At 65.4% G+C, this 27,945-nt stretch overlaps 1 protein-coding gene across 2 annotated transcripts; it reads left to right on the top strand.

Annotated features, from left to right (window-relative positions):
- COL18A1 (collagen type XVIII alpha 1 chain) lies at window positions 1-27,901 on the top strand (the record flags this gene model as incomplete). 2 transcript variants are annotated; one of them, XM_082763594.1, is made up of 42 exons in its annotated part: window positions 1-77; window positions 176-246; window positions 17,533-18,077; window positions 19,955-20,035; window positions 20,121-20,180; window positions 20,258-20,396; window positions 20,478-20,575; window positions 20,673-20,699; window positions 20,815-20,994; window positions 21,105-21,131; window positions 21,210-21,272; window positions 21,363-21,449; window positions 21,567-21,620; window positions 21,693-21,842; window positions 21,951-22,013; window positions 22,166-22,210; window positions 22,499-22,639; window positions 22,723-22,794; window positions 22,890-22,961; window positions 23,054-23,116; window positions 23,208-23,243; window positions 23,312-23,401; window positions 23,573-23,602; window positions 23,697-23,723; window positions 24,079-24,141; window positions 24,222-24,296; window positions 24,379-24,414; window positions 24,520-24,573; window positions 24,733-24,807; window positions 25,019-25,090; window positions 25,240-25,282; window positions 25,384-25,446; window positions 25,524-25,567; window positions 25,655-25,768; window positions 25,906-26,050; window positions 26,127-26,200; window positions 26,290-26,418; window positions 26,509-26,544; window positions 26,631-26,900; window positions 26,985-27,182; window positions 27,318-27,433; window positions 27,688-27,901. In XM_082763594.1, the coding sequence occupies exons 1-42, from the start codon at window positions 67-69 to the stop codon at window positions 27,899-27,901; spliced, it is 4,053 nt and encodes a 1,350-aa protein (XP_082619720.1). In that variant the 5' UTR covers window positions 1-66. The 2 variants fall into 2 exon arrangements, with proteins under 2 accessions (XP_082619720.1, XP_082619719.1); XM_082763593.1 differs by lacking the exons at window positions 1-77; window positions 176-246 and adding an exon at window positions 11,663-13,332.
- Window positions 27,902-27,945: the final 44 nt, after the last annotated feature.

Genomic DNA, 27,945 nt, shown 5'->3' on the forward strand with positions numbered 1-27,945 from the left:
CCCCGGGCCGAGCCGAGCCGAGCGGGGCCGCGCCGAGCCGCGCACAGGCGGCGGGCAGCGGGCACCATGCGCCCACGGTGAGCTCCGGGGAGGGGATGGGGGTGCCGGGGGGGGGTCCCGCGGAGGGGCCGTGGGTAACCCCTGGGTCACCCCTGGGTTTCTGCTTCCCCCGCAGGTGTCCCCCGCGGTGGCTGCCGCTGCTCGGGCTCTTTGTCCTGCTGCTCCCCGCCGCTTCCCAGGAGCCCGGTAACGTGCGCGGGGGGCGCGCCGGGGTGGTGGTGGTGGTGGTGGTGGTGGTGGTGGTGGTGGTGGGGAGCTGGGGAGGGTGCCCGGAGCCCACCCCGTGGGGCGCGCTCCCCGTCGGAGATGGAGAAGGGAATGGGGCGCCGAGGCAGCTCTCCAGCCCTGCTTTCCCCACGGGGCACCAGCCGGTCACGGTGAACTTTTCCTCCCCAGTGGGGCAGCTTCCCTCCTGCCTGCCCCCTCCTCCTGTTGCAGCCGGTCCCTGGAGCATGCGGTGGGTGGAGAGAGGCTGACAAAGGGAGCCCCTGACCCTGCTTGTGGCCCGGGGACCTCCCCGGTGCGGTGCAGGTGGCCTGGGTGCCCCCCAAGAACTCCCTGCTGTTGGGGATGTGTGAGCATCCCGATCCAGGGCTGCTGCTGCGTGGTTTTGCCTCCCTGCAGGGCTTTGTCCTGGGGGCAAAGCTGGCTCGTCCAGGTGAAGGCAGAGAGCTGGGGTGTTTCCTGGTTCCTTGGTGCTCAGCTGGGCTCCTGGTGCTGGTAAAACGCACCTGGGGGCGCTGGGCTTGCCCGCGTGCTGTTTGCAGAAGCAGCTGAATGGCTGTGAGCAGCGAGCCGAAACCGGGCAAAGGTGGCTCTTTGGGAAGGTTTGTGCCCCCTGTTGAGCGTTGCCACCCCTCCAGCAGGCTAAGCAGCGCTGCTGATGCCCTCCTCTTTCATCTCCCCGCCAAGCTGGGCGAGAGCCATTGGTAGGAGGCTGCCCAGGGACGAGCGGGCTGGAAGTCAGACAGGTACTGGGCTGTGAAATCGCTGGATTATTTGCTGGAGCACGGCCGTGTGCCATCTAGGAACTGCTGCCTCTGCTTCCAGCTGCGGCGAGCTCTGCCCTGCTCGGGTCGTGCTGCAGGAGCGCGGGGAGAGCCGGGGAGCCTGGCAGGGCAGCGGGGATGCCCAGCGCTCCCGGAGCCCGTCTGGGAGCACTTGGAGAAGTTCCTCAAGCGCCCCGGGCTGCATTTCTGCTGCCGCTTTCTGGGGCGTGGGCGCCTGCCGTAGGCTCCCTGGGGACCCCGGGAACAAAAAGCTCCTCTTGGAGGTCTCCAGAGAGGCAGAATTATTCCGCCGTGAAATCAACTATTTTAAGTCCCTGGAGAACGTCCAACGTGGCCGGGCTGAGCCGGAGGGCCCAGGACTGTTTTAACAGTGGTTACTCAGAGCACAAACGGCTGCTCGCGCCCTGCCCACCCCTCGCCGGCGCCCTGGCTCCTGGCATGGGGCTGGCCGGGGCTGTGAGCGAGCCAAGGCCACGTCCCCCTCCCCGAGTCCCCCCCCAGTGCTGCTGCAGCTCAGCGGGTGCACGGTGGGGCTGGACACCCCCAGGCCTGTGTCCCGGCACCGGGCAGTGCCCGTTTCACCCAGCTGACTTGGCCACCTCCCAAGGAGGCTGCGGATCGGGTTTTAAAGAATTCGAAAGCAGCTTGGTGTGTTTTTTTTTTTTTTTTTTTTTCTCCCTTTTTTTTTTTTTGTTCCCTTTGGTTCAATGTCCAAGGACTGCAGGGCCTGTTCTGCCAGCCCTCCTTTGTGATGGGCTCCTCGGGAATGTTTGCTCCGAAGGCCGTCCTGGCATGGAGATAACCTTTCTGTTTATCTGCCTTCCTTGCAAATTTGGGGGCTTAGCTGCCTGGAGCTTGGCTTGGCTTTTATCAGCAGCTCTACCGCATCCCTCAGCGTGACACGTGGCCCTGCAGGGGGCTGGGGTGGGGATGCCACCACCAGAATGGGTCGGGGCTGCCCGTGAGCGCACACGTGGCGAGGGCTGGCACTGGGTCAGACGCTGGGATGGGTCAGCAGGGTGAGAGAAACTCACGCTGGGTTTCTCTGCCTCAGTTCTACAGCTGGGATGAGCCAGGACATCCAGGTCTTGGGGCCGGTGGCAGCGAGAAGCCCTCGCTGCGACCGCAGACAGCACCTGGGAGGCTGAGCTGCCTCCTCGGCTGGCAACGCAGCAGGTGTCGGAGCTGCGCTGCCAGCACAGAGCCTCGGTCTTGGTTTTATTTCCATTCCTCAGTGCCTCGTTGGTCTCCACGGCTCAGATGCCTCGCGAGCACGAGCCTTCAAAGATAAAGCAGGTGCTGCGCAAAGAGATTTATGGCCTGTGACATAACTGCTTTGGCATCAGCTCGTGGGGATTTCTGACAGGTGGATCTGAGCTTTCGCAAACATTATTTTAGGAATTCCTTCCCCCGGGGGGAACGTGCCACGGGCAGCGCCCGCAGGCACTGATTTACCCTGGGGAGAACTTGAGCACCTGAGGCGAGGTGCTGCGGCAAGTGGGGCTTTCTCCTTTCCTGGAGCTGATGGGGATGCCGGGGGTCTGGGACCTGCTGGAGCCACGTGTGGGCAGCACCAAGGCCACTGGGACGGGGCTGATCAGTGGGGGAGGATGCTGCTGTGCTCGGGGGATGCCGCGGGCTCTTCCCTCCGTATCAGCTGGCAGGGGTTTTGTTTGCCAAACCTTATCTCTCCGCCGTGGGAGCCGGTGGGGGGGGAGGGAGGGAGAGAGGGAGAGCCTGCGGGCTGCAGCCAAGCCTGGGGACGTCTGTCCTGGGGGCTGTGTGTCTGTCCGGCCACTGGAGTGGCACACTGTACTGGGTCTGGCGACCTGGTGTCCCCGTGCTGTCACCACCCGATTTCTTCCCCCCCCCTCTCTGCCCAGGCTGCTGGCAGGGCTGCAGAGAGCGGCTGCCAGACTGGACGGCCCCAGTGTCGTGGCTCAGTTTGTTTTGGGCTGGAAATTCAGTTTAAAAAGAGACGAGCATTTCCACAGAGTGGCTGCACTCCCAGGCAGATTTCTTTGCTTCCGTTGATGCAAGTGACCTTTTCAAGCCCCGATCCTAACTTTCTCTGTGGTTTTGCAGCTCCGTGGCTGGACCCGGTCCACCCGCAGCATCCTTTGCACAGCGCTCCAGCTGGCTTTCAGGTTTCTGCAGCGGGGGGAAGGAGCTGAGCCCTCGTGGCCCCGTAGGGCCGTGGGTGCACCTCCCTGGTGGGACGGAGAGCTGGGCTGATGTGCCCCACGGCTCCTGGGAGGCTCTGTGGTGCCCTCCGAGCCCTGCAGAAGTGGTGTTTGTGCCCTGAATAGCAGCCTCCTTGGCACCGCTTATTATTTATTTTGGTCTCGGCTGCAATAACCTCTCCTTACAGTTTATTTCGATACCATTTGGGCGTTGTTTAAACAGCGAGTCCGAGCACTTAGAGGAGACAGGCGCGGAGGAGGAGGGATCCGGAGCTGCGCGATCCGTGAGCGCAGAGCCCTGGGAAGGATGCTGGGCACCGCGAGGATATTTGGGACAGCCTGGGGGGCAGGGAACCATGCAGGGCAATTCCTTGCTTGCACAACACGGGGCTGGTGGCAAAGGTTCCCGTGGCGCAGGCTCCTTTCCTGCACTGCTCTGCGCTTTTTGGGAGGACGGTCTGAGCCCTGACGTAGCAATCCCGGCGAGTGTGCTGCGCCTCGTCCAAGAGCTCCATAGTTTACCAAGAACAGAATTAATTCTGGCATCTCAGAGCAGAGTTCAAAGCGCTGAAGGAGACGTCTGGGATTAAGTATCGGATGTGTATCAGCAGCCCAGAGGTATGGGATTAATAAAGCATTTTAATGATCTTCCACCGTATCTGATGACATTTGAGGAAGCACTGGGAACGAGCTGCTTCCAAGAGCATCCCCTGCATCCCTTGGCTGCTCGCACAGCCTGGGGTCTGCCTGGCACGGGGGAAACAGGGGAAAATCCCGGCTCCTGGCACTTTGGATGGAGGAAGGTGTGTGGTAGCAGCGCGTGTGTGTTTTTGGCGTTCAGCGGAGGGCTTGATTGACCCAGAGAGTCCCTTGCCAAAGACGTAATTGAAGCAAGGAGCTGAGCGGGATTAGGAACTGGTTTGGACGTCTGTGCAGTTCCTGGGGGGCTTCCAGAGCTTGCAGGGACAGGGGGGGCCGTCCCCAGGGACTCGTGGTGCTCCCAGCCCCGAGCAGCACGGCCGCTTGGCAGCAGCATCCCCAGCGCCGGGTGAGCAACATCTGGCCCGCAGCATCCCGCGTCTGCCGGCCTCCAGCTAACAAGGTTGCTCGTGTGGAATTTTTATTGCTGTTTTTGGCACCGCATCCCGGCCCTTTGCAGGCGGAAATTTGTCATTAGCGAGTTTTATTGTATTTCTGTTTTATTCCCAAGCTCGGCCGGCTGGTTTCTTCCTCCCGGGCCCAGGGGACTGAGGGATGCGGCTGTTCCCCTGACCCCGTCCCCGGGCTGTGGGAGGCTGCTCACACGCAGGAGCAGGCTGGGATGGGAACAGCAGCCAGGGCACCTGGAAACGCAGTCTGCTGGCATAAATCCCCAGTTATTGCTTGCCCCGTGAGCCCGAACGCCCTTGAAGCCATCCCCGATTTTATAATTCAGGAGCAAGCCGCTTGCCTCCCCCTCCGCCAAGCGCCGCAGTCAAACAGATTTTCCTCCCGCCTTCCTCGTTAGGCTGCGGGTTAATTGAGTCGGGGCTTGTTGACTTTGGGATAAACGGCACCTTTTTGATAACCCCAGATAAGCAGGCGAGGTACGGCCGACGGTGCCGTGTTCGGGGCCCTGTACCTGCTCTCTGGGCGAGAGGCCATAGCTCTTCTGTGGCCCTCATGCGCCCAGGAGGAACCATCTCTCTGCTCCCGCCTGCTTGCTCCTCTTGTGGGGACCTGGTGGCCACCCAGCCAGACCTGGTGGCCACCACGGCAGCCAGCCAGGGCTGATGTTCGCGGCTCTGTCCCCTCTGAGGGCTCAGCCGAAAGAGTTAAGGCAAACATCCGAGAGGGGCCCCCAAAGGCAGCCCTGGAGGTAATAATCTGCTCTCAGCTCTTTTCTCCCCTCTTCCCCTGCTAATTGTGGCGGGGACGTGTCCCCTCTCATGAAAGGCTCTTTTGTCGGCGCGTTGCTGGGCAAACCCCGGGCTTGGCACCCGGCTGCGGGGCCGTGTCCGAGCCTGCTGCAGGTAGCTCCGGGCTCAGCACCATCCCTCCTGCCTCCAGCAGCACCTCCAGCAGCCTCCTTCCCCCGGGGCAGCTCCGGGGCCCCAGTTCTTGCCCCGATGCCGCCTGGGGAGCGGAGGGGAAGGTCAGCCGCCGGTCTGGACGCTAATCCCTTGGGAGCGGTATTTCGGGTGTCCTGGCAACAGGATTAGTGCAGCCCGGGAGGAAGGACACCCGCTGGTGGCTGGATGGGCTCTGGATATGTCTCGGCGGTGCTGTTCTGCCCGTGAGGCTCTGGCCGTGCTCTGCAGACCCCCATGCACCCCGTGCCGCGGCTCTGAGGGATGCTGAGGGTGGCTCTGGTGGGGTTTCCGAGTGTTTTATCTATCCACTCTGGCCATGGACACCTGTTTGTGTTTTTTTAAGGCAAAAAACGATAGGAAAAAGAACGTTGAAATGAGGAAAAAAAAAAATCAGTGAAGTATCGTGGTGACGCTGCAAGGGGGGGGAAAAATGTAGCTGTGCTGATTTATGGCTTTTTTTTTTTTCACAGGTCACTGCTAGCATTTGTGGAATTGGCCTTGCTGCAGGAAAAACTGGTTTTCAGCATTCCCGTTAGGAAGGAACTCGAGTGGTTGTATAATTAAAATGCAGGGGGAAAAAAATCCCGCAGCAGCTGCTCGTGGTGCTCAGGGCTTGTAGCCGCCTCCCGCGTTTGTCCTCTGCTCGCTCCGTTCTTGGCGGTGGTGCCCTCCCTACAAAACCAACCCAACCGAGAAAAAATAATCCATTTTTCAACCAGGGCAATTTTAATGCTGGTTCCGAGGCATTTTCCAGGGGTTTTTATCACCTTGGGCAGGTCCCATCCCGAGGGCTGGCCCCGTTGAGGCTGGCACGGGGCACAAGGGGGCAGCTCCCCCAGACCCTAACCGGGTGCGGAGCGGGACCACGCTGCTCCCCGCGGCACCCTCGACCCTCCTGGCCCAAACTTGGGGGTTTTGGGGAGCTGAGCAGGAGGCAGTCCCCGAGAACCCGCGGTATGCAGGGCCGGCGGGGGGATAATTGCCAGTTGTCAGCCGGACAATGGTGGCATTGTGGGGCAGGAGCGGGGCGAAAGGGCCCCGGCTCCAGCGTAATGTTACTTTTCTATTTACGTTGCCATAGTCTGCGCCGAGAAATGGCCCTATTCTCTCTAATCCTCCTCTTCAGGCATGCCTGCTGGTTTGTGCTGTGGGTTTTTTTTCTTTTTTTTGGTTTGGTTTTAACCCTTGCGGTCCTGGGAAGGCTCGCGGTGACCACCGGTAGGCTGCAGGGAGGCTCTGCCTCTGCCCCAGTCCCTCCTCCACGGCCACGGCAGAGCAGCGAAGCGGCCACCAGCAAAACCAAGCAGCCTGGGGACCCCTCCTGTCCCAATTTGTGGGTTCGGCTGTGGCTGGCATCAATTTGTCATCGGACAAATTAACTCCAAGGTGTCCAGCCCTGAGATGCACGTAGGCAGCGGGGTGGGTTCAAGGGCCGGGTGGTGCTTTCCCCGTCCCCTCACACGAATGCAATGAAGGCTGCTCCCAGCATCGGAGCCCTTGTAGCTGCCCGAGTCCCGGCTCGCCAGCGGGGCTGTGCCAAGGCCCGGCGTGAAGCGCGGTGACCTTGCTCGGCCAGCAGCCCTGGATGGGACGGGGACACGCCGCCGAGGCGGGACGTCAGAGCTCGGCCGGCTCACGCAGCGGAAACTTTGGAAAGATCAGGAGAAGGATGCCAAAGTCAGCAGCACAGACCGGGTATTGTCTGAGGAGCGCGCAGAGGTGGAAGAGGAGCAGACAGGGAGCCTTGTTCTCCTCCTGGGCTTCGGGAGGCTCCAAGACAAACAAAGCCCCGGCGCTGCAGGGGTCAGTGCAGATACAAGAGGGCAGCGGGGCGATTGGAAGATGGTTGCTGAGGTGCAGAAAAGCCCTCCCCACTCCTTCCTTTTCTTCCCATTGCTTAGCAAAGCAGCGCTTCTCACCACCTGGCCTGGCAGTGGAACGGGGAGGCTTGCTGGCTGCCTGACGGGGCTTGGCTTTCCTTCCTGCGGGCCGAGCGGGGCAGCCAGCCCTGGGAAGCGTGGTTGGTTAGCTCTCGGGCAGGTTTTCCTCTCCGTGGGGCTGCAGCAGTTATTGCCTGGGGCTGCGTGGTCCAGCTGGCACCCGGCTGGTGTTGGAGGCAGAAGGATGCTGCGTGGCCCCGTGCCGTGCTGCTCTTGTCGTAGCTCTGTGCGTGGCATCGTTTGGCAGCTCTTGGTTTTTGCGTGTCCAACCCGCTTGTGTGCAAAAAAAAGGGTCTCAGCTGTGCTGCTGTTCTCCTCTGCACCGAAGCCCTGAAAACAGCTGGGGACGGGGAGCTTGAGGCTTTCGTTTGGCATCCTTTGGCGCTGCTCCCTCTGCGACATCGGAGACGGCATCTCGGCACGGTGCCCGGGGTGCCCTTGTGGGCGCCTTGGAGATGCGCTCCCAGGATTCGTGTCCTGACACCTCAGGCTTCGTTTCCTTCACGTCTGTGTGATGCTGGAAGGCTTTGTCTGAGCTCCGGGGCACCCACGGGCACACAGCTCCCACCTGCATGGCTCTTCCTCTGCGTCTCAGCTTTGCTTTCTGCGCACTGCAACGGCATCGAGTCAGCTCGCGAGCCCCTGCCCTCCTCTCCCCTCCGCAGAGGTCTCCCTGCTCTGTATTTCCAGGTAAAGACGTGCCTGGGAGCAGTGCTGGGTGGGAAATGAAACCCCCATCACCGAGACGCTTTCCTGGGGGGGGGTCATGAGCCCTGCCGACCGCTGGAGCCCCCCAGCTGCTGGTGCTGGGGCAGGAATGCCAGGAACGCGATCACGATTTGAGGCTTCCCGGGAGGTCGGGCGGAGGAGCTGTGACCTCCTGGCCGTGCCGTGGGGAGGGGGATGCTGCGTGCCCCCCGCTGGGGCATGGTGGAGTGGATGCTGGCCGCTGGTGGTGAAGTGGATGAGGGCAGTGCTGGGTTCGAGGCGGTTTGGGGCCCGGGTGGCTCCGCAGCTCCCCTCCTCCAGGGAGCAATTTGTCTGCAAGGTGATGTATTGCCACGGGGGAGCGGGGCACATTCCTTCCCTCGCCTCCTCTGCCTTATCTCCCGGCTGTCGGGCGGCCCGGGGTGATGGGAAGCAGAGCTGGTGCCCCCCCGTCCTGCACCCCGCTGGCTGGTGGATAAACCAGGATATGGGGGGGAAAGGGAGCTGGCCCCGCATCGCCGCCCACCCCTCGGACCGGGGCTCCTGCTCTTGGCTGGAGGGTAACAAGTTACAAGGCAAAAATGTGGTGGTTTCGGTGAGACCTGACCCATCCCGTGCTGCTCCCCGGGGGCTGGGACCCGCTGGTATTTTATTTTTAGGCTTTTCAAGAGGATGGCAGACAGATTGTTTGCTCTGCGGCGGCCCCGCCGTCGGAGCTCGCTGTGCCCGCTGCCACAGCCCGGGTATTTCCCACGAGGGCTGACAAATTAAAAATACTCCTTCCATGAGTGTCCCCGGTGCCCCCGTGAGCTGGCTGGGGTCACGGCAGGAGGCGCAGGATGCCAGGGCCAGGCTCGGGGCACTTTGGGTCCGCCTCATGTTGGAGGTGTGCAGGTGCCCTGCTCGGGGTGAGTCCCCGTGCCGCAGCGCGCCGGGGCTGCCAGCCTGCTGACACCGAGGAGTTTTGTTCTCCCCTGGATGATTTGATGGCTCCCTCAGGCAGTTGTGACATTTTAATGGTTTATCTTATCAAGGAATTCGCTGGGAGGAAGTTTCTGTCTCTCCATGAGTAAATGTTTAGGAACGCTGCGGTCCCGGGGGCTCGACGGTGCGGCGTGGCCGCGTGGGGAGGCCGCTCCTCCTGAAATGTGCCCCCGAAGCCACCCCCTGCGTCACCGCCACGGCACCCTGCTGGCTGCTGTCACGCAGGATGCCTTGGGGGCTGCACTTGCATCCGTGCAGCACCCCTTTCCGCCCCAAAAATCACCACTGCACCGAGTTTGTTGGGACGGGGTGGGAGAGAAGGATTCTGCCTGTGCGCGTCTCAGGGGGATTTGGGCATCACGGGGAGCCACGCGGTGATTCTGTGGGTTTTGGATGCTCCTTGAGTGGCTTTGTGCTTGGTTTCGTCCCAAAGCCAGCCCCAGGTCCCTAGCGGGGGATGCAGGGGGTGTGTGCGTCCCGGCCCCTGGCACAGCTGTGTCCTGCCGTCCGTCCATCCGTCCGTCCCTCCGCATGGGAGGTCAGCGGGATGTGGCAATATCCTCGGGCCTCTCGCGCGTGTGTCCCCGTGAGTGCCTTTTAACTGCTGTTTGTGTTTGCGGATGAGGAAGAGATTAAACTGCCAAACATCGATAGGGTTTAAAGATACCATCTGCCTCTGACAGTTGCCGAATTTTTTCTGCTTGGTGCCTGAGCGCTCCCGCCCCCAGCGCTCCCCCTGGGCCGGCGCTGGGGTTTCGTCCCTTCCCCAGCAGGCAGACGGGGCAGCACCGCCGTGCGCCCCTATTTCCAGACCCTATCCGGGGCATTTAGGGCTGTGCAGGGTGCTTTGTCATGGTTAGCTGGCCCAACTGTTTGGCAGCCAGAGTTTTCCCAGCCATCTCTGGCTCACCCCGCCGCGTTTTGTGCCCCCTGGAGCTGGGTGCTGGAGCTGGGTGCTTTCTCGTGCCTGGCGTTGGGAGCAGGCAGCGCTGCTGCTGTCGCCTCCCCGTGCTAACCGGGTGGGCTTTCTGCAGGCTAACAAAAGGAGCCTGCTGTAAATAGAGCGAGGTCAGGCTTTGGAAAGGTTGCAGGGCTGTGGTTTGTCGGCACGAGGCAGCTTTGGCATCCCGGGGCTGAGCTGTGCATGGGGTTGGGGAGGGGACGGAGCAGCCTCACGGCCCCATGGGTGCCCCAGCAGCAGGGTGCAAGCCCTGAAACCATCAAAACGTTTTGCCACTGCAGAAAGGGGGCTGGCAGGGGCTGTTATCCTAATCCCCTGCACTTACGCATCCCTAGTACGAGCTTGGTGCGGGTGGCAGGGAGGAGAGGAGGAAGGTAACTCCTCATCCTCCACCAGGAGCGACCCCAGGTGCCCTCCCTGCTGCTCCTGGTGGGGCACGGAGCCGTGCTGCTGCGGGGACAGCTTCTGGAGCATCCCCTAGAGCTTCTCTGGGGGTCCTGGGGGCATTTTCAGCAGGAGACAAAAGCCAGAGAAAGGCCCGGGGAGGGGAGGAAGGAAGCTGCGGGTAAGGGGGGGATCCGGTTGCCCCACCAGCTCCGCCCAGGCTTGCTCTGCTAGGAATGCCGATGGCCTTTAGTCCTTGGGGGGCTCGTCCTGCCCCAGCTGCGGGGTTGGAGCTGCAGCTGGAGGGCTGGGGGGAGCCTCCAAGCTCTGCTCGGACCTGGGGCTCCCTCTGCTGTCTGTCCATCCGCCTGTCCGTCCATCCATCCGTCCGTCTGCGCCGCTCGCTGCGCTCAGCTTGTGGTGGGGAGCGGCCGGTGCGATGCTGCGGGGACCTGCTGGGTGTCCCCATGTCCCCAGCAGCCACCCAGACCCGCAGGATGGGGGCTGCTGAGCTCCCCGTCCCGTCCCAAAACCCTCCAGGGCGAGAGCTCAAAGAGCGATGGCAGGAGGCACCAACAAGCCCCGTGCGCTGCAGCAAAAGCAAATATTTTCCCGGCTGGGTCCCCTGTCCCCTGCCACAACCCTGGGGCTCCCCTGGTGCCCTGTGGGTGCTGCAAACCCGCTGGCTCAGCCCCGAACGCGGTTACTGGTTAACCACGGGTGAGGAACTGCAGGTTGGAAACCCGGGGGCCGGGCTCTCCGGCTTTTCTTCCCCTGTGCACGCTGCGTCCCTGCTCCCAGCCCCAGGATCCACGCTGCGGCTGCGCGCTCGGTGCACCCCGGCACGGGGCCGCCCCCCGCCAGCCCCAAAATGCCCCCGGCGGAGGCGAGGCAGCTTGCTGGGGCTTGTGGTGCTCCTGCCTGGCCTTCTGACGGCTGCACATCATCTCCAGAGAGTTGCTCCTGCCCCCTGCTTTGGGGGAGAGGCCGTGGGAAATGGAGCCCGCATCCCCCCTGCGCGGGGCGGCGTGCGCGGTGCATTCCTCGGCTGCGCCCGCGCCCTGTCAACAACCCCTTTGTGGCAAAACTGAATCCCTCCATTGTCGAGGAGCCTACAAGGGCTGTTTCTCTGATTCCGGGGCTTTTCCTCGCCGACCGCCTCTGCGTTGGGCCCTTGTGAAGCCGGGGCAGAAAGGCTGCTGAGCCTGGCGTTTCCACACGTCCCTCCCGCAGGGGTGGGCAGCGCCCGGCATCCCCCGGCCCTGAGTCACCAGCGTGAGAAAGGGATTTGGGCTGTGTCCAGGGCACGGCTCTGCTGTCCATCTGTCCATCTGGGCGGCCAGGAACGAGCCCGTCACGGCTGTCCCCCACCGCAGTGCCCTCTCCCTGCGGGGGCGCACGGCCTCGTCCCGGGGTGGAGCGGCCCCGGGAGGCGCAGCGGGGCCCTGTCCTGTCGGGACACGACGAGGCAGGCAGAGCTGGCGGGAGCTGCAGGGAGCTCCCTCCCCACCCCCTGCAGGATGGGGGCACGCGGAAACCTGGGCGTAAAGGCAAAAAATGCAGGCAAAAAATGCGTGACATCGGTTGCAGGCTGCTCCGCGGCGGGGGAGAGCTGCTCCACAAAGCGCTCGTGGAACAACAGCAGCGCTGGGGGCAAGCGTGTTAGTGCGGCATGGTTCCCCTGCCAGCTGGCACTTTCATGGGAAAACTCGCCCGTGTCGCCCCAAAATGTCGCGTGGGAAGCGTGGCATGGAGCTAACAGGCATCTGAGCCTCGTCTGCAGGCTTTTTGCAGCACCTCCTGGTCGTGGAGGGCTCGGGGACACGCGGGGCGGCCGTGTCCCCAGCTGGCTCCGACGCCAAGCTGCTCGGCGCAGGCTTTCGCAACCGGCTTCGGCAAAACCCCAGCACTGCAGGCTACGATTGCTCACACGTCCTGGCTTCGAGACGGGGCTGGCGCACGGTGCTGGGGGGAGCTGGCTGCTCTCCCCCGGCGCCCTGCTCGCTCGCTGTCCCGCTGTAGCACCTGGGGGGTCCTGGCAGCGAAACCGATCCGGGAAAGCTGGTCTCGAAAGCACTTGCTGCTCCGGGGACTTGTTGCGTTTCCATCCAGTGGAAATGTGGATTTTTTTATTATTTTTTTTCCTCCTCCTTGCTTTGGGTGGGAAGGAGTTAACGGCGGGGAGCAGCAGCAGCTGGCTGATGCGGGGCAGGGAGCGCAAGGAGCTGGCACCCACTGCTGGCTGGGCTCCCGGCTCCCCGCCGTGTCCGGGGGCTCAGGTGGGTCCCCGGCCCGGCCTCGTGCCCCCGGGGGGGACGTGCCCACTGCCAGGGAGGCTGGCGTTTGGCAGAGGAGGGCTTGGCGTGGCCAGCAGCACGGCCACTCCTCCTCCTGCTCCGGTTTGAAGGCTCGGCAGCGCTGGGGAGGAGAGAGCGATGCGAGCACTGCGGGCGCCTCACCGGGGCTGAGCTCCTGCCTCTGCCCTCCTCTCCTTCCCCCAGCCCCTCTGTTTCTCTCCGGGAAGCAGCCGGGCTCCATTTCCCTTCCCCATGGCTCCACACCGCCTGGGGCTGTTGCTGCTGCTGGCTTCCTGCTGCTTCTCCTCCTCCGAGGCGCAGCTCCTGGACTGGATCTGGGGCAGCTCGAAAACCACAGGAACCCCTGTGGCACCCAGCCCTGCACCCACCGCCTCCCGGCTGGCAGAGCCATCACCCACCCCGGGGACGGCAGCGCAGAGGCAAGACCCTGCAGCGGGGGACCCTACGGCCACCACGCAGCAGCACCAGGAGCAGGACCCCAGCACGGCAGCGCCCACGGGCCAGGAGAGCGCGGAGGGCACGGAGCAGTGGGACAGGAGCTCTGCGGGCACCGCGGCGCCGACGAGCGTGGCTTGGACGGCCGCTCCCCCCAGCAGCACGCCCCCCGCCCAGCTCCCCGCAGGGACGGGGCACCCCGAAGCGACGCAGCCGCCCCGGCAGCAGCCCGAGGGGACGGGGGTGTCCCCGCAGAAGCCGGCGGCCGCCCGCCCAGGTAGTGCTCCTTTCCCTTTCCCACCAGGTGGCGGTGAGCCCAGGAGAGACGGAGCAGCGCCCACGCCACGTGCTGCGGACCGCGCCGGCACATGGGCACGCGGGGGACCCTCGGCGGCCCCCGGGCTGTCCTCTGCCGCTCCAAGTGCTTCCCTGCTGGGCAGCAGGGACCCCGAGCACGGCAGCAGCCAAGGCACTGGTAGCAGGGGGCTGGCACTGGCCGGTGCAGCCGGGAGCCGGAGCCCTTCTGCGCCCCACCAGAGGGCAGCTGGCGGCGTGGATTCTCGTCCTGCTGACGCCGCCGGCGCTCCCCGCTTTGATTTACTAACCTCCACCCTGCGGCTCGCTGGTGCTGGCGGCGAGGGTCTGGCTTCCACCTTTCCCGGACTGATGGCGGCGGCCGGGCGCTGCCTGCCCTTCCCGGCCAAGCTGCCCTTCTGCACCGTGCTGGGCACCGACCGCGTCAGATTGCCGAATTATCTCAGCCACGGCAGCGAGGCGGAAATTCGGGCTGCTTTGCATGAGTGGGAGGGGCTGCTTGAGTCTCGGTGCCACCGCTACTTGGAGTGGTTCCTCTGCTTGCTCCTGGTCCCCGGGTGTAGCGCCTCTGTCCCTGTAACCCCCCCGCCGTGCCAGGGCTTCTGCGAGGCCGTCAGAGACCTGTGCTGGATGCACTCTGCCGGCGGGCGCCTGCCTCTGCCTTGTGACTCTCTCCCTGAGGAGGACGGAGGCTTTTCTTGTGTCTTTATTAATGTGTCTGCAGGTAATGTGGCTGGGCGGTCTCTGTCTGTCTGTCTGTCCCCCCCAAGCCCCTCTGGGCCAGGCAGGGACGCAACTGCCTCGTCCCTGGGGAGGCTGCGCAGAGCCCTGGCCAAAACCTCCTTGCGCCCAGCCTCGGCTTTTCCAGCTCTTGGGTGGTGGCTCCTTTTGCAAAGCTGAGCATCCCTGCCCTGTCCCCGGGCTGGTCTCCACGCAGGGGGGCTGCGGAGCTCACCGTGGGGGCTTCAAGGTGACCTGGAGAAGGGGGCACCAGGGCATTGCTCCCGGCATGGGGCCGGGGCTGTGACCCCGCGTGCACACCTTGGCGTGCGTGCCCCGCTCTCCTGCAGCTGCCCCAGCACCTTCGCTTTGGGGTTAATGATTTACCCACGGCTAATGTTTGATCCCCCCCTGCTCAGGAGGCACGAGAGGTGCTTTGCGTCCCGTTTTCACTACAGAGTGGTTTCGAGCTGTGTGTAACTTGGCCGCGAGCTCAGGCCTCCTCCTGCTGGGGGGAGAAGCCAAGGGTGGCAGCTTGGGGCTGCTCACGGGGGGCTCGGAAGCAGAAGGGGTCGGTCGGAGATGAAAGCCCCCCCTAACACCCCTCACAGCTCTGCTGAATGAGGCTGTGTTCCCAGCCAGACCCCCGTGCCCCGGGGTGATGTCCAGGGGTGGCCGAGACGGAGGGGTCTGGGCACAAGGGGCGCCCACATGGCCGTGGTGGCTCCCGGGGCTGTCAAAGCGGCTCTGTCTGCGGGATGCCACGCGATGGGGGAGCAGGGATGGAGGCGGCGCAGGCGGAGAGCGGCTCAAAGCATCCCTGGGGCCCTTCCAAGGGCAACGGGAGCCAAAGCTCGGTCACCGTAGCCCGAGGCATCCTTGTGTGATCCCGTGCCAGCGCCACCACCAGCTGCAGCGGCGTCCGGCAGCCTTTGGCACCCAGCTGGGCCATGGGACAGGCATGTGGCCGGCTCCGCAGCCCGCCCTGGGTGCTGGCAGTCCTCCACGGGACGGAGGGAGCAGCGTTTGGGCTCTCCAGGAACCGCTCTGGAAAAGGCAGGCGGGTTTGGGGTTGAGGTGGAGTGGGGTCCCAAGGGCACCAGCCCGCGGGCAGGGTCACGGCGCCGTGTCTGGCTTCTGGCTGCAGCACTTCCCGTGGCCGGGGCGAGCACAATGTCTCATTGTGGGCAGCAGTGCCGGGGAGCCCCGTGCCGAGGCTGGGGGGCGAGTGCCATCCCGCTGTCCCCTCAGCCAAGTGGCACGTTTGGAGAGGAGGGGGGATCACAGAGATGGCTGAAATACCAAGGGGAACACGCTTGAGAGTTGCCTCGCTGACAAAAGCCTCTTTCAGCCTTTTCCCCCTCCACCCACCTCGAGCCCCAGGGCAGAGGCTGGGCTGTCTGCGTGGCAAAATTGCAGCACCGGCTCCTACAGCCCTGCAGACCCCCGGGAGGAAGCTCTGATTTCCTCTTAGCTTAAAGCTCTTCCGAATTTGGCTTCCTCCGGCCCGCGATAAGCACAGTCCCTGTGTCCTGGCGGCATCTCTCGGCGCCGGGGCTGCTCTGTGTGCCCCCAGGGGTGGCCAGCGCCACGGGAGCAGCTTTCCTTGGGCCTGCGTGGACAAACTCGAGGGTGGCTGGGGTTGGCAGAGAGAAAATACCCCCCTGCCTCGAAAACGGGGCGTTTCTCATCTCCCTCCAGCAGGGCCAGTCAGCCCTGGCGTCCTGGCTTGGCAGCCACGGGAGGCTGGGGATGCTCCGCTTGCACAGGTGCCCCCAGGCTTTGGAAGAGAAACCCAGGTATTCATCTCCTCCCACCATCCCAAAGGACACGTTTCCCTTCCAGGCTGGGCAGGGCTGGCTGATTTCTTTCCTTTCCTTTTTCTTTTTTTTTTTTTTTTTTTAGTATCTTTTTATTTTTTCAAAGAGCTCTGGAGGAAAATACTTGGCTCTGGAGTGGGGTGGGGGTTCCCAGCCTCCCATGCACATCTCTGACACAATATCCCCTGCCTGTGCTCAGCATGGGGAAGGAGAGGGGCACTGAGTTGCCTCAGCGTATTGCAGAGACCCCTCGTGTCCCTGGCTCGAGAAGGGGACAAAATCCCCGTCCTGGCTGGCAGCTTGGAGCCGGGTGCCGTGCCGCAGCCCTCGGCCATTTCGGAGCGCGGGTGGCCGCCGTGGTAGTGGCAAGCCCAAAACGGAGCCGTGCACCTGGGAGCAGCTGTCAGCTTTCTCTCCCTCCTGGGAAATCTGGAGTTAAACCTCACCGGAGCATCGAGTTGGCACCGGCCCGAGAGGTTGACATAGGAGGGGAGGAATCCAGCGCCCGTTGTGTGGGCGATGAGGATGTGCGCGCTGCCAAAACAACAGGAGAGCTCGCATCCCGAGGGCTGGCCCGCGCCGCCAGATGTTCAGCTGCGCCTGGTAGGAGAGACCGTCCTGACCAGAAGTCCCCAAAGTGCCTTGAGAAAACGAGCCGGGGCAGGAGGCGAGCTGGAAATTGAGATCAGCTGGGAAGCCGGCGGGGTGCGCGGCGGCCCGGCCGCTTTCCCAGGCGGTGCGAGGGGAGGGCCGGGAGTGTTCCCAGCCGCGGTGACCCTGCGGGGACGGGGCCGTGTGGGGGTGGCCGTGACCCTGGAGCAGGCACGGGCATGCGTGGGCACGGGCGTGTGGCCGCACGTGCAGGGTCGCTTTGATTTTATCGGACCTGAGGGATGCCGTGCGGCCGGAGAGCCAGCAGCAGGGAATGGGGCACGTTTTGGGAGCTGCGCCCTGATGGTGCTGGGGGAGCAGCTTGAGGAGAGCTGCTGCATCCAGTTTGCAGCTCTGGGGTGCACGGGAAGATGCCAGCTCGCTCCCTGCTCCCCAGAACCCTCCCTGCTCCGTTACGATGCCAGTCCCGGTCCGTGGGTTGGTCCGTACGGATGTGCTGCCCATGCCCTGGCACCACCCCATCCAGGGACAAGGTTGTCCATCCGGACAACGATTCCTCTCCTTCCCTCGGGAAGATCCCCGCTTGCTCTGGGAAGCTGAATCCATCCAGAGAATGGGGCCAGGAGCCAGGGTTAGCTGCTGGGGAAAGCATCAAAACCTTCCTCTGGAGACAGCGAGTGTTGGGGTCATCTCCGCAAGGCAGAAGCGAAGTAGCAACTAATTGGAAAGGGCACGAAATATCCTGAAAGTTCACTGGCGAGTTTCCTTCTGGCCAGACGGGACTTTTAGGCTCAGCAGCTGCGATGCAAAGCGGAGCCTGCGTGTCCCTTTCCTCCCTCATCTCCATCGGGCTGCAGGGCAGCAGCCCCGTGGGAGCGCGCTGCCGCTGCGGGGAGGAGCAGGGGGCCCCGTGAGGTGTCCCCAAAGGCGCTGGGGACGGGGGGGGACCTGCTAAGGGTGCGTGTCCTCGCTGTGCTGGTTGTCACCGTGCCCTCTCCCTCCTCCCGCAGAGAACCTGAGCGCCGAGGTCAGCCTGCTGGAGCTGATCGGAGACCCCCCGCCGGAGGAGATCCTCAAAATCTACGGCCCCGACAACAACCCCGGCTATGTCTTCGGACCCAACGCCAACACGGGCCAGGTGGCTCGCTACCACCTGCCCAGCCCCTTCTACCGGGACTTCTCTCTCCTCTTCCACATCCAGCCCACCACCCCCCGGGCTGGCGTCCTCTTTGCCGTCACGGACTCCTCGCAGAGCATCATCTACGTGGGCGTCAAGCTCTCGGACCTGCAGGCGGGCAAGCAGCGGATCATCTTCTACTACACGGAGCCGGGCTCGCCGAGCTCCTACGCGGCAGCCACCTTCACCGTGCCCACGCTGCTCAACCAGTGGACCCGCTTCGCCATCAGCGTGGAGGAGGACGAGGTCGTCCTCTACCTGGACTGCGAGGAGTACGAGCGGGTGCGCTTCGAGCGCTCCCCGGATGAGATGGAGCTGGAGCAAGGCTCCGGGCTCTTCGTTGCTCAAGCCGGGGGGGCCGACCCCGATAAATACCAGGTAAGGAGGCCTTGGGTCACCCCAACCCGCAGCTGCCAGGGAGGAGGGTGGCTGGATGTGATGCCAGCCAACTGGATCCCAAGGCAGAAGGCGATGGGGCCGCGCCGTGGCATCCACCGCTTCCCATGGCTTTTCCAGCAGCACGCAGAGTCTCTTTGAGCCTCCACTTGGCTAAAAATACCCGTCTGCTTCGGTGCCTGCTGTCTGGGCTGGTGAAATGGTCTCTCTGAGCTGGAAATGCCTGGGCTGGAGCATATCTTTGCTGGCCGGCTCTGGGCGGTATCTGCAGGAAGAGGTCTGAGAGCTGGGAGGGAAGGCGATAGCTCGGGCTGCGATTCGAGCACAGCTTGCGTGTGAGATAAGATTTGCAGAAAGTGTGGGGAAAATGCCTCTGACGTGGAAATCCCCCACTGCTCTTGGGGGGAGGAAAGCTGAGCACTGCACTCCTGAGCTCAACCAGTGCCTTGCCCCTCGACTGGCACCGCCGGGGCCTCGGAGCCATTAGACCGTGTCAGGCAGGGAGGCTGTGGAAAGGTCCCCGGGCAGGGCTTAATCATTGATGGGCTGGGGACCAGTGGCTCGAGACGGCCCCCGAGGGGTCTCTGGAGCAGCCTCCTGCTCTTAAACCTGCCATGAGGGCCAAGCCATGGCCATGGAGGAACTCACCTCCGAGCTGGAGGAGGGTTTGGAGGATTTGGGAGGTGGCTGTGGAAGAAAAACCCAGAGCAGGGCGCACTCGTGCCTTCCTAGCAGGTGATGTCTCTGCCTCGGGGAGGAGGCAGCCTGCAGAGCAGCCCCCTGCCAGCCACGAGGAAGGGGAGGCTGAGACCTGCCAGCCCCTGGGGTGTCCGCGGGGCATCTGACTGCCTCATGACGCCCAGCCCACGCTCCTGCAGCCACCAGGGCCGAAAAAATCCTGCAGATGGAGGGCTTGGCCGCAGCGGGATGCCAGAGAAGAGGCCAGCCTGGAGCTTTTGGCATGGTGCAGGCTCGGTGCTGCTGCTGGGTGGGGAGGAAAGGCTTGGGACACAGCCGGGCAGCCCCGGGGAGAGCTCAGAGCCCAGACGGGCGGTGTTGGCTTGGGGGCTGGCTCTGGTTCCCTGTGTTTTTATTTATAGATAGATGCACCGCGACTGCCCTGTGGTTCTTGTTTTCTCCAACACCCCGTGCTTCCTGAGTGTGCCTCTGTCCCGGACACGGCACGCTGTGCTTGCCAGCGAGCCCCACTGTTATTTTAGGTGTCTCGCCCGGAGACGAGGCACTGCTCCTCTCCGACCTCGCCTCCCAGCACGGCCCCTGGCAGGGCGATTGCTTCCCTGCTGGGCTGGGAGCATCCCCACGTCCCGTCCCAGCAGCGGGGGACCTGGGCTTTGCCCACGCACCCTCCTGGCTCCAGATGGGGATGCTGCCCCTCTGGTGGCACGGGTAGCTCAGCTCTGGGGGCTTTTCTGGAGGTGACGTCTTTAGGGAGGGGTTTGTTGTATGAATAAGGGGTCTGAATGCACACAACTCTTCCAAAACCCAAATAAATGGGAAGGAAGTGGGGATTAGCCTAAGAAATACAAAATCAGACAGTGGCGGACAGGGGCTGGCCGTCATCCCTGGGGTGGGGAGTGCTCCGGCGATGGAGAAGCGAAGAGCACATCCAAAAAGCTCCCTGTAAAAGCCTCGCTGTCCAGCTGCCCGGAGCCCGGCCGTGACCTCCCGGTGCTGCAGCCTGCAGAGGGCTTTTTCCCATGGATCGGAGCCCACAGCAGGGAGCTGGGGCTGGGGTCAAGGTCCCGCAGCCGGCGTGTCCCCCCCCTGCTTTGGAGACATGATGTGGGGTGGTGGCAGGGCAGCAGGACCCCATGTCAGCCCGCACCGGTGTCTTGCAGGGTGTGATCGCTGACCTGAAGCTCCGAGGGGACCCACGGGCGGCCGAGCACCAGTGCGAGGAGGAGGAGGACGACGCCGAGGTGAGCCTTGGGTGGCCAAAACCCTCGGGGGACCCCACCCCATCCGTCAGGCTGAATCTCTCTGTCTCTCCCCGGGCACACGCAGGCATCTGGAGATTTTGGCAGCGGGGCAGAGGACAGGCGCCAGCCCTCGGGGAAGGACGGGGTGAGTTGGTGTTGCGCTCGGCGGCCGCGTGCTGGCTGGCAAGGCTCAAAGCTGGTGTCCCCTCGTCGCCGGCACAGGGTGTCCCGGGGCTGGTGGATGCTGTCCCCGTCACCTCCCCACCCGTGGCAGCGGACAGCGGGTCAGGAAGGAGTTCGGGCTCCCCACAGCAGGCGGAGAGGACCAGAGCGGAGGAGAGGCTGCGGGTGCCTGCGGGAGGTAACGCTGGGACACAGGAGGGTGGCTGTCCCCGGGGGTGTCAGCACCCAGAGCGTCCAGGTCCCTCTCCTGTGTCCGCAGGCCCCAAAGGAGAAAAAGGGGAGAAGGGCGAGCGTGGCCTGAAAGGGGACTCGGGGACCGGTGGCGTCTTGGGGACGGGCAGCACCAAGGGGGAGAAGGTGGGTGACAGAGGTGCCGCTGGGGGCTGCCTCTCCCGCTGGCTCGCAGCCACCTGTCCACGTGTGACACCCACCCCTCTCCGTTTCTGTCCTGCAGGGGCAAAAAGGTGAACTGGGCATCAAGGTGAGCAGCACCGGGGGAGCTGGGCAGTGCCACAGGGCGAAGCTGTGCCCTGGGGGGGGGAGCAGAGGGGCCGTGCTGCTGGGCACGGGCGGACGCCTTTCCCTCTGCTCCCCAGGGCAGCGCTGGCTTTGGCTATCCCGGCTCCAAGGGCCAGAAAGGCGAGCCCGGAGAGCCCGGCCCCCCCTTGCGGCACGGCGACGGCGCAGTGCTGGAGCCGGTCACCGGCCCCCCCGGCCCCTCCGGCCCCCCGGGGCTGCCGGGGAAGGAAGGGGCCCCCGGCAGGGACGGCGAGCCAGTGAGTTGAGCCCCCAGCTCTGGCAGCCCCTCTCCTGGGGGCAGCATTGGGGCTGCTCCCCCTTTTTTCCCCTGCACACCCCGCTGACCTCTCCCCTTTGCCATCCTTAGGGTGATCCCGGCGAGGACGGCAAACCCGTAAGTAGGGGGGCAGAGGGGTGCTGCAGGGGATGGCCGCCCCTGCACCTCGCCCACCCTATGTGTCCCCCTTTGCAGGGCGTGATGGGGCCCCAGGGGTTCCCCGGGACCCCAGGAGAGCCCGGGATGAAGGGGGAGAAGGTGAGTGACCGTGTGGGTGCTGTGACCGTGCCCGTGGTGTAGCGGGTGGCCAGGCTGTGCTTGCGAACCACGCTCTCTCCTCCATCCCAGGGTGACCCCGGTGTGGGACCAAGGGGCCCCCCAGGACTGCCAGGTCCCCCCGGACCACCGGGACCCTCCTCCAAGCAGGACAGGCTGGTAGGTGCTTTGGGGACGTGGGACGGCTATAGGGCATGGCGTGGGGATGCCTTGGGGCAGCATCCCTGCTCTGCTGGGCACCCCGGTCCCAGTGTTTCCCCGGCTCTTCTCCCCCAGACGTTCATCGACATGGAGGGCTCCGGGTTTGGCGGCGACCTGGAGACCGTGCGGGTGAGTGCGGGGCCCCTCCTCGGGGCAGGGGGCAAGGGACGCCTTCGGCCATCGTCCCTCTTTCTCTTGCAGGGCCCACGAGGGCCACCCGGTCCTCCGGGGCCCCCTGGCGTGCCCGGCTTGCCAGGGGAGCCGGGACGGTTTGGGATGAACAGCACAGACCTGCCAGGACCACCGGGGCTGCCCGGCAGGGATGGGGTCCCGGGGACCCCGGGGCCGGAGGTAGGTGTGGGGTGGCCAAGGGGGAGCCGTGCCCGGTGGCCATAGCTCCGTGCCTGCCGGCACCACGGCATTCCCCCACCCTGAAACCACCTCCTGGGCATCTTGCAGGGTCCTCAGGGTCCTCCTGGCAAAGACGGGATGCCAGGGCCACCGGGGCCCAAAGGAGAGCGGGTGAGTGTCCCCCACCCCGTGCACCCCGGGTGTCTCCGCTCCATCCCCTGGCGCATCTCCGGAGGCCCCGGCTCCCTCCAGACCCAGCAAGCCCTGAGCTGGGGATCACCAACTCGCTCCCCTTCATCCCCTCTCCTCCTCCTCCTCCCCAGGGTGACGTGGGTGACCTCGGCCTCCCCGGAGCACCAGGACCCAAGGTACCGTTCCCGGGGCTGGCTCCTCTCGGGGGGGTCCCTTTGCAGGGGTGCCGTGCTGGGGGCAGCCCCTGCGCAGACGGGGGGGCCGCGGGCACATGGGGTCTTCTCGGAGCAGAACAGAGCAGGGGGGGGAAAAAAAAGGCAAAAAAGCATTTCTGATTTTAGACGAGCCTCTGGTGGCCACCGTGCACATTGCACGGGGACCTGGGCTGCCAGGCTGAGGGATGGCTGCGTGGGGAGAGCTCTGCGGGCTCCCACCCACACCCTCCTCTTCTTTCCCCTTCTCAGGGCAGCAAGGGGGACACGGGGCCAGCCGGCGCCCCAGGAGAGATGGGGTTAGCCGGCCTCCCCGGGCCCATCGGACCCCGAGGGCCGCCAGGCCCCCCTGGCCCACCGGGGCCACCGGGGCCGGCGTACGAGGCTGGATTCGTAAGTGCCAGCAGCGTTTTGGGGGAAAGGCAGGGGGTGGGAGGAGGGGGACAGGCACGGCTCAGCCCCTTCTCCTGCCCCAGGCCGACATGGAGGGCTCGGGGCTGCCGCTCGCCGCTGGCTCCCCTGGGCCACGGGGACCTGATGGACCTCAGGTAATTTGGGGCCATGGTGCCCCTTCCCTCCCCTCCGACCCCGCCGGGTGCTGTGCGCTCACGTCCCCTTGTCCCCTCGTCCGTGTGTCCTGCAGGGTGTGCCAGGACTGCCGGGGATCAAGGGGGAGGTCGGCAGCCCCGGGCAGCCCGGTGTGCCGGGACCCAAGGTAGGAGCGGGATGCCTTAGGGGGGGATATTTGGGGGCACCAGGGGGGAGCTGTGCCTGCATCTCGCCCTGTCCCCATGCTCCTCCTTCCAGGGGGACGCTGGCGTGCCCGGCGTGGACGGCCGCCCCGGCCTGGAGGGCTTCCCCGGACCGCAGGTAGCAGCGTGCCCACCGCACACAGGGGACGCTGGCGCTGCTCCCAGCCCCGTCCCCATCACTGCTCACCCCCGCTCCCTTCCCCTTGCAGGGACCCAAAGGTGACAGAGGCAGCCCGGGTGAGAAGGTAGGTGCGGGTATGGTGCCGTGGGGCCGCCGGGGGGCAGCCGGCACGCTGACCCCGCTGTCTTCCAGGGCGAGCGAGGCCAAGATGCAGTGGGGCTGCCCGGCCCCCCCGGCCCGCCTGGGCCCCCCGGACAGGTCGTCTACGTCTCGGGTGAAGATGTAAGTCATTCCCACTCCTGGGGGGAGCTAACACTATTAGGAAGGGGCTTACCCAGCATGAATTGTGCAGAAAAAAACCAGGGGGACCTCTGCTGCAGCTCAGCCCCTGCTGCAGGCTGGGCTGCAGAGCAAAGGTCTCATTAAAAACCATGTTTTGACTGTTTTTTCCAGAGGTCTTTGGCGGCTGTGCCGGGCCCAGAGGTAGGTAGCCCACCTCCCTGCTGCCCGTGGTGCTGGCAGGGCTGCGTGGCTGCAGAGCTGCTGCCTCTTCTCACCTCTGTCTGTCCCCCCGCAGGGCAGACCGGGGCACGCCGGCTTCCCGGTGAGTTGGGGGGACCCCGGAGCCAGCGGTGGGGCAGCCCCCGGGGGCCAGCTGGGGCTGGGGGCAGGCGTCCAGGGGAGAGGTTGGGGAAGCACCTGCCCAACTCGCCCCTCGGGGAATAGGGCAGATGGATGGGATTAGGCTGTGCCAGAGGGGAACCCTCAGTGAGGAGAGATGCCGAGAGCCAAAATTCGTGCGAGCTCGAGGGCGCTGTGAGGGACTGATGGCTGGCAGCCTGCTGGCCAGCCCTCCTCGCCAGGGAGAGATGCTCCTTGTTCCCAAACTCTGGTTACTGATCCTGCCACGCGTTTTGGGGCTGCTGCTGGTGGCTGATGCCCCTTGCTTCTCCGTGCAGGGCCCGGTGGGACCAAAAGGGGACCAGGGCTCGCCTGGCTTGCAGGGCTCGCCGGGGCTGAAGGTAACGCTTTGCATTCCCCCACCCTTCCTGAGCCCTGGCGTCGGTGCCAGTGCATCCACCCCCAATTGTGCCTCCTGCAGGGAGAGAAGGGAGAGCCCGGCGTCATCATTAGCCCGGACGGGACCATCATTGCTGCGAACGTGAAGGGAGAAAAGGTGGGTGGGGAGAACAGGGGCCAGGCGCACGCGGTGCTGGGTGCCCCGGGTGCAGTGCTAATTCCCCGTCTGCTGTCCACAGGGGGAGCCCGGGCTGCGGGGACCGATGGGCCCGTCTGTAAGTCAGCACCACCATCCTCCTCCTCCTCCTCGTGCCCCGTGGGGAGGGAAGGGGCTGCTCCCGTGGCTCTGACCGCCCCTGTCCTCTCTCCTCTCGCTCCAGGGCCCCCACGGACGAGCAGGGCTGAAGGGAGAAATCGGCTTTCCGGGCAGACCCGTAAGACCCGCTCCTGGTTTCGGTTGTCCCCTGCTCCCCAGCACGTCTGCGGGGGGTGGTGGGCTCGGGAGGGAGCGCCTCGAGGGCAGGGGCACCAGTGACCCCGGCATGGGGACAGGGACAGGGACAGGGACAGGGCTGACGTGTGCTCATCCACAGGGGCGTCCCGGCATGAACGGGCTGAAGGGCGAGAAGGGCGACCCGGCGGACATCAGCGGCGTGCTGGGCCTGCGGGTGAGCGCGCCTGGCCTGGCACAGGGGCTGTGGGGAGGGGACAGGGGACCAAAAAGAGGCTGGCTCTGGGGCTGCATCCCCCCAGCTGTGGGCTCACGCATGGCAGAGCCTGCTGGGTGCCGCGGGGCACAGCCACAGCCCTGTGTGGGGACGTGTCGCACCGCCTGCTTTGCACTGGTGACACCCTGATGTGTCTTCTCTCCTCCCCCAGGGTCCCCCCGGTCCCCCAGGTCCCCCCGGCCCTCCCGGCCCTCCTGGCAGCATCGTGTATGACAGCAACAACGTGAGTAGTGCCGCCGTGACCTGACGGCGGGGGCCGGCTCACCGTGCCGTGGGCTCGGCGCTCGCCACCCCCTTCCCGTTGTCCCACGGAGGGGACACGCTGGCGGGGAGGTGGCCGTCCCCGCAGCGTCTCGCTCTGCATCCCCACAGGCTTTCAGCGACGCCAGCCGCCCTGCGCTGCCGGCCTTCCCGGGTAAGGGGGTGTCCTCACCCCAGCACCTCCCAGCGGGCTGGGGACCCCAGCAAGGCGTCCCGCTGGCCTCTGAGGCGGCATCGCCCTTCTGCTCTCCGCAGGTTTCCACCAGTTCCCAGGGCAAAAGGGAGAAAAAGGAGACGTGGGTGCCCCGGGGCCCCCAGGTGAGTGACACAGCCCCCCGGGCAGAGGGGTGGCGGGCAGCTCGTGCCCACACCACCCCTGCTCTCTGTCTCCCCAGGCCAGTTCCCCTACGACCTGAGCCACTTTGGTGCCAGCCTGCGGGTAAGGCCTTCTCCCCGTGCCCGCTGCTGGGGTCCCAACCATTTGGGGCTCCCCATCCGCTCGTCCTAAGGACACGCTGTCCCGCAGGGTGACAAGGGGGAGGCAGGTCCCAAGGGCGAGAAGGGCGAGCCGGGCGGCACCGCTCTGTATGGCCCCAGCGTCATGGGGCCGCCAGGGCCACAGGGCTACCCGGGCCTGCCGGTGAGTACCCCACATCCCACCTGCACCGTGCTGGGAAGTGCCCCATGGTACAGGGCACAGCGAGGCTCTGGGCACTGCGCTGTGGGGGCGGCACCCCTGCCTGCTTTGCTTTAGGGACGCCCTCTCGCACCACCTAGGGTCCCAAGGGGGACAGCATCGTTGGGCCACCGGGGCCTCCTGGACCGCAGGGACCCCCTGGGATCGGATACGAGGGGCGGCAGGGCCCTCCTGGCCCTCCCGGCCCCCCCGGGCCGCCCTCCTTCCCAGGCCCCCACAGACCAGGTGAGCACCTGCCCCGTGCCCCTACCCATACCCTGGAATGGGGCATCCCATCCCCACCTCACCTTTTCCCCCCCAGCTATCAGCATCCCCGGCCCCCCCGGCCCACCGGGGCCCCCCGGCCCGCCGGGCAGCAGCGGGACATCCCTGGGGGTGAGTGTGGGCTCTTTTTGGGGCGGGTGGCGGCACGCAGGGGCTGAGCCCTCCGAGCCATCTGAGCGCCCGGCGCGCTGTGCCCGCAGCTGCGCGCCCTGCCCACCTACCAGGCCATGCTGAGCGCCGCGCACGAGCTGCCCGAGGGGGGGCTGGTTTTCCTGGCCGACCGGCAGGAGCTCTACGTCCGCCTGCGGGGGGGCTTCCGCAGGGTGCTGGTGAGTCGGGGGGGGCCGGCTGGCACCGTGCTCGGGGGGGTGCCGCCGTGGCATGGGGCGGCTGCGCGCTCACGTGCCGTGTCCTTGCAGCTGGAGGAGCACACCCTGGTCCCCAGCTCGGCGCTGGTGAGTCCCCCGTCCCTGTCCCCACCACATCCCCGGTGCTGGGATCTGGGGGCAGCACAGCCCCTGAGCTCTCCTCCCTCCCCCAGGACAACGAGGTGTACGACAAGCCGCCCAGCGTCCACTACGGGGGATCCCCGCACCCTCTCCAGCCCCGCGGGCCCCTGCACCCCCTGCGCAACCACAGCCCGCCACCCACCGCCCGGCCGTGGCGCGGGGACGAGGTGGTGGCCAACCAGCACCGCCTGCCCCAGCCGCCCCTGCTGCAGCAGCACGAGCTCCTCAACAGCTACTACGTCCAGCGCCGCCCGGAGCCGGCCCCCGTGGCCGCCCACGTGCACCAGGATTTCCAGCCTGCTGTGAGTGCCCCGGGCTGAGGCTGGGAGGGAGCTGAGGGGACTGGATGTGGTGTCCCTCACGCCGGTTTTGTCCCCCTTTGGCAGCTGCACCTCGTGGCCCTCAACGCGCCGCTGAGTGGTGGCATGCGCGGCATCCGCGGCGCCGACTTCCAGTGCTTCCAGCAGGCCCGGCAGGTGGGGCTGGCCGGCACCTTCCGCGCCTTCCTCTCCTCCCGCCTGCAGGACCTCTACAGCATCGTGCGCAGGGCCGACCGTGCCACTGTGCCCATCGTTAACCTGCGGGTACGGCCCCCACCCCTTCCCCGAGCCCCTCGCCACAACCCCTGTGCCATGTCCGTCCTGCCTGGCACCATGGAGAGCCCCAGCATGGGGCTGCGGGGGTCCCGGGATGGGCTGACCCCCATTTCTGCCCCCCAGGACGAGGTGCTCTTCAGTAACTGGGAGGCTCTCTTCACCGGCAACGAGGCCCCGCTGCGGGCTGATGCCCGCATCCTCTCCTTCGATGGCCGGGACGTCCTGCGGGATTCGGCGTGGTGAGTGCAGGGATGGGGCTGCTGGTGGTGTGGGATGCAGCCACGACCCACTGCAGGCAGGGAGGCAGAGAGGGGAATGGTTCAGAGCAGGCACTGGGTACCACATGCTGCATCCCTCTGAGCCCACCCCTGGGCACTGGGCACCCTGGGCCACGTCCCACTGCGTCCATCTCCATGGGGACCAGCTGGGGACCCAGCTCTGAGGCTGGGGAGCAGCTCCTACTGCAGCAGCCTCACCCCTCTCTGCCTTCCAGGCCGCAGAAAAGCGTCTGGCACGGCTCGGACGCCAAGGGCCGGCGCCTGCCCGAGAGCTACTGCGAGGCGTGGCGGACGGAGGAGCGCGGCACCAGCGGGCAGGCCTCCTCGCTGAGCTCGGGCAAGCTCCTGGAGCAGGCGGCCAGCAGCTGCCAGCACGCCTTCATCGTCCTCTGCATCGAGAACAGCTTCATGACCGCTGCCAAAAAATGACCCCGCTCGCCAAGGGCTGCACGCCTGCCTCCCCGGGGAGGGGC

This window comes from Aythya marila (assembly GCF_965140915.1).
Source record: "Aythya marila genome assembly, chromosome: 6".
Classification (NCBI taxonomy): domain Eukaryota; kingdom Metazoa; phylum Chordata; class Aves; order Anseriformes; family Anatidae; genus Aythya; species Aythya marila.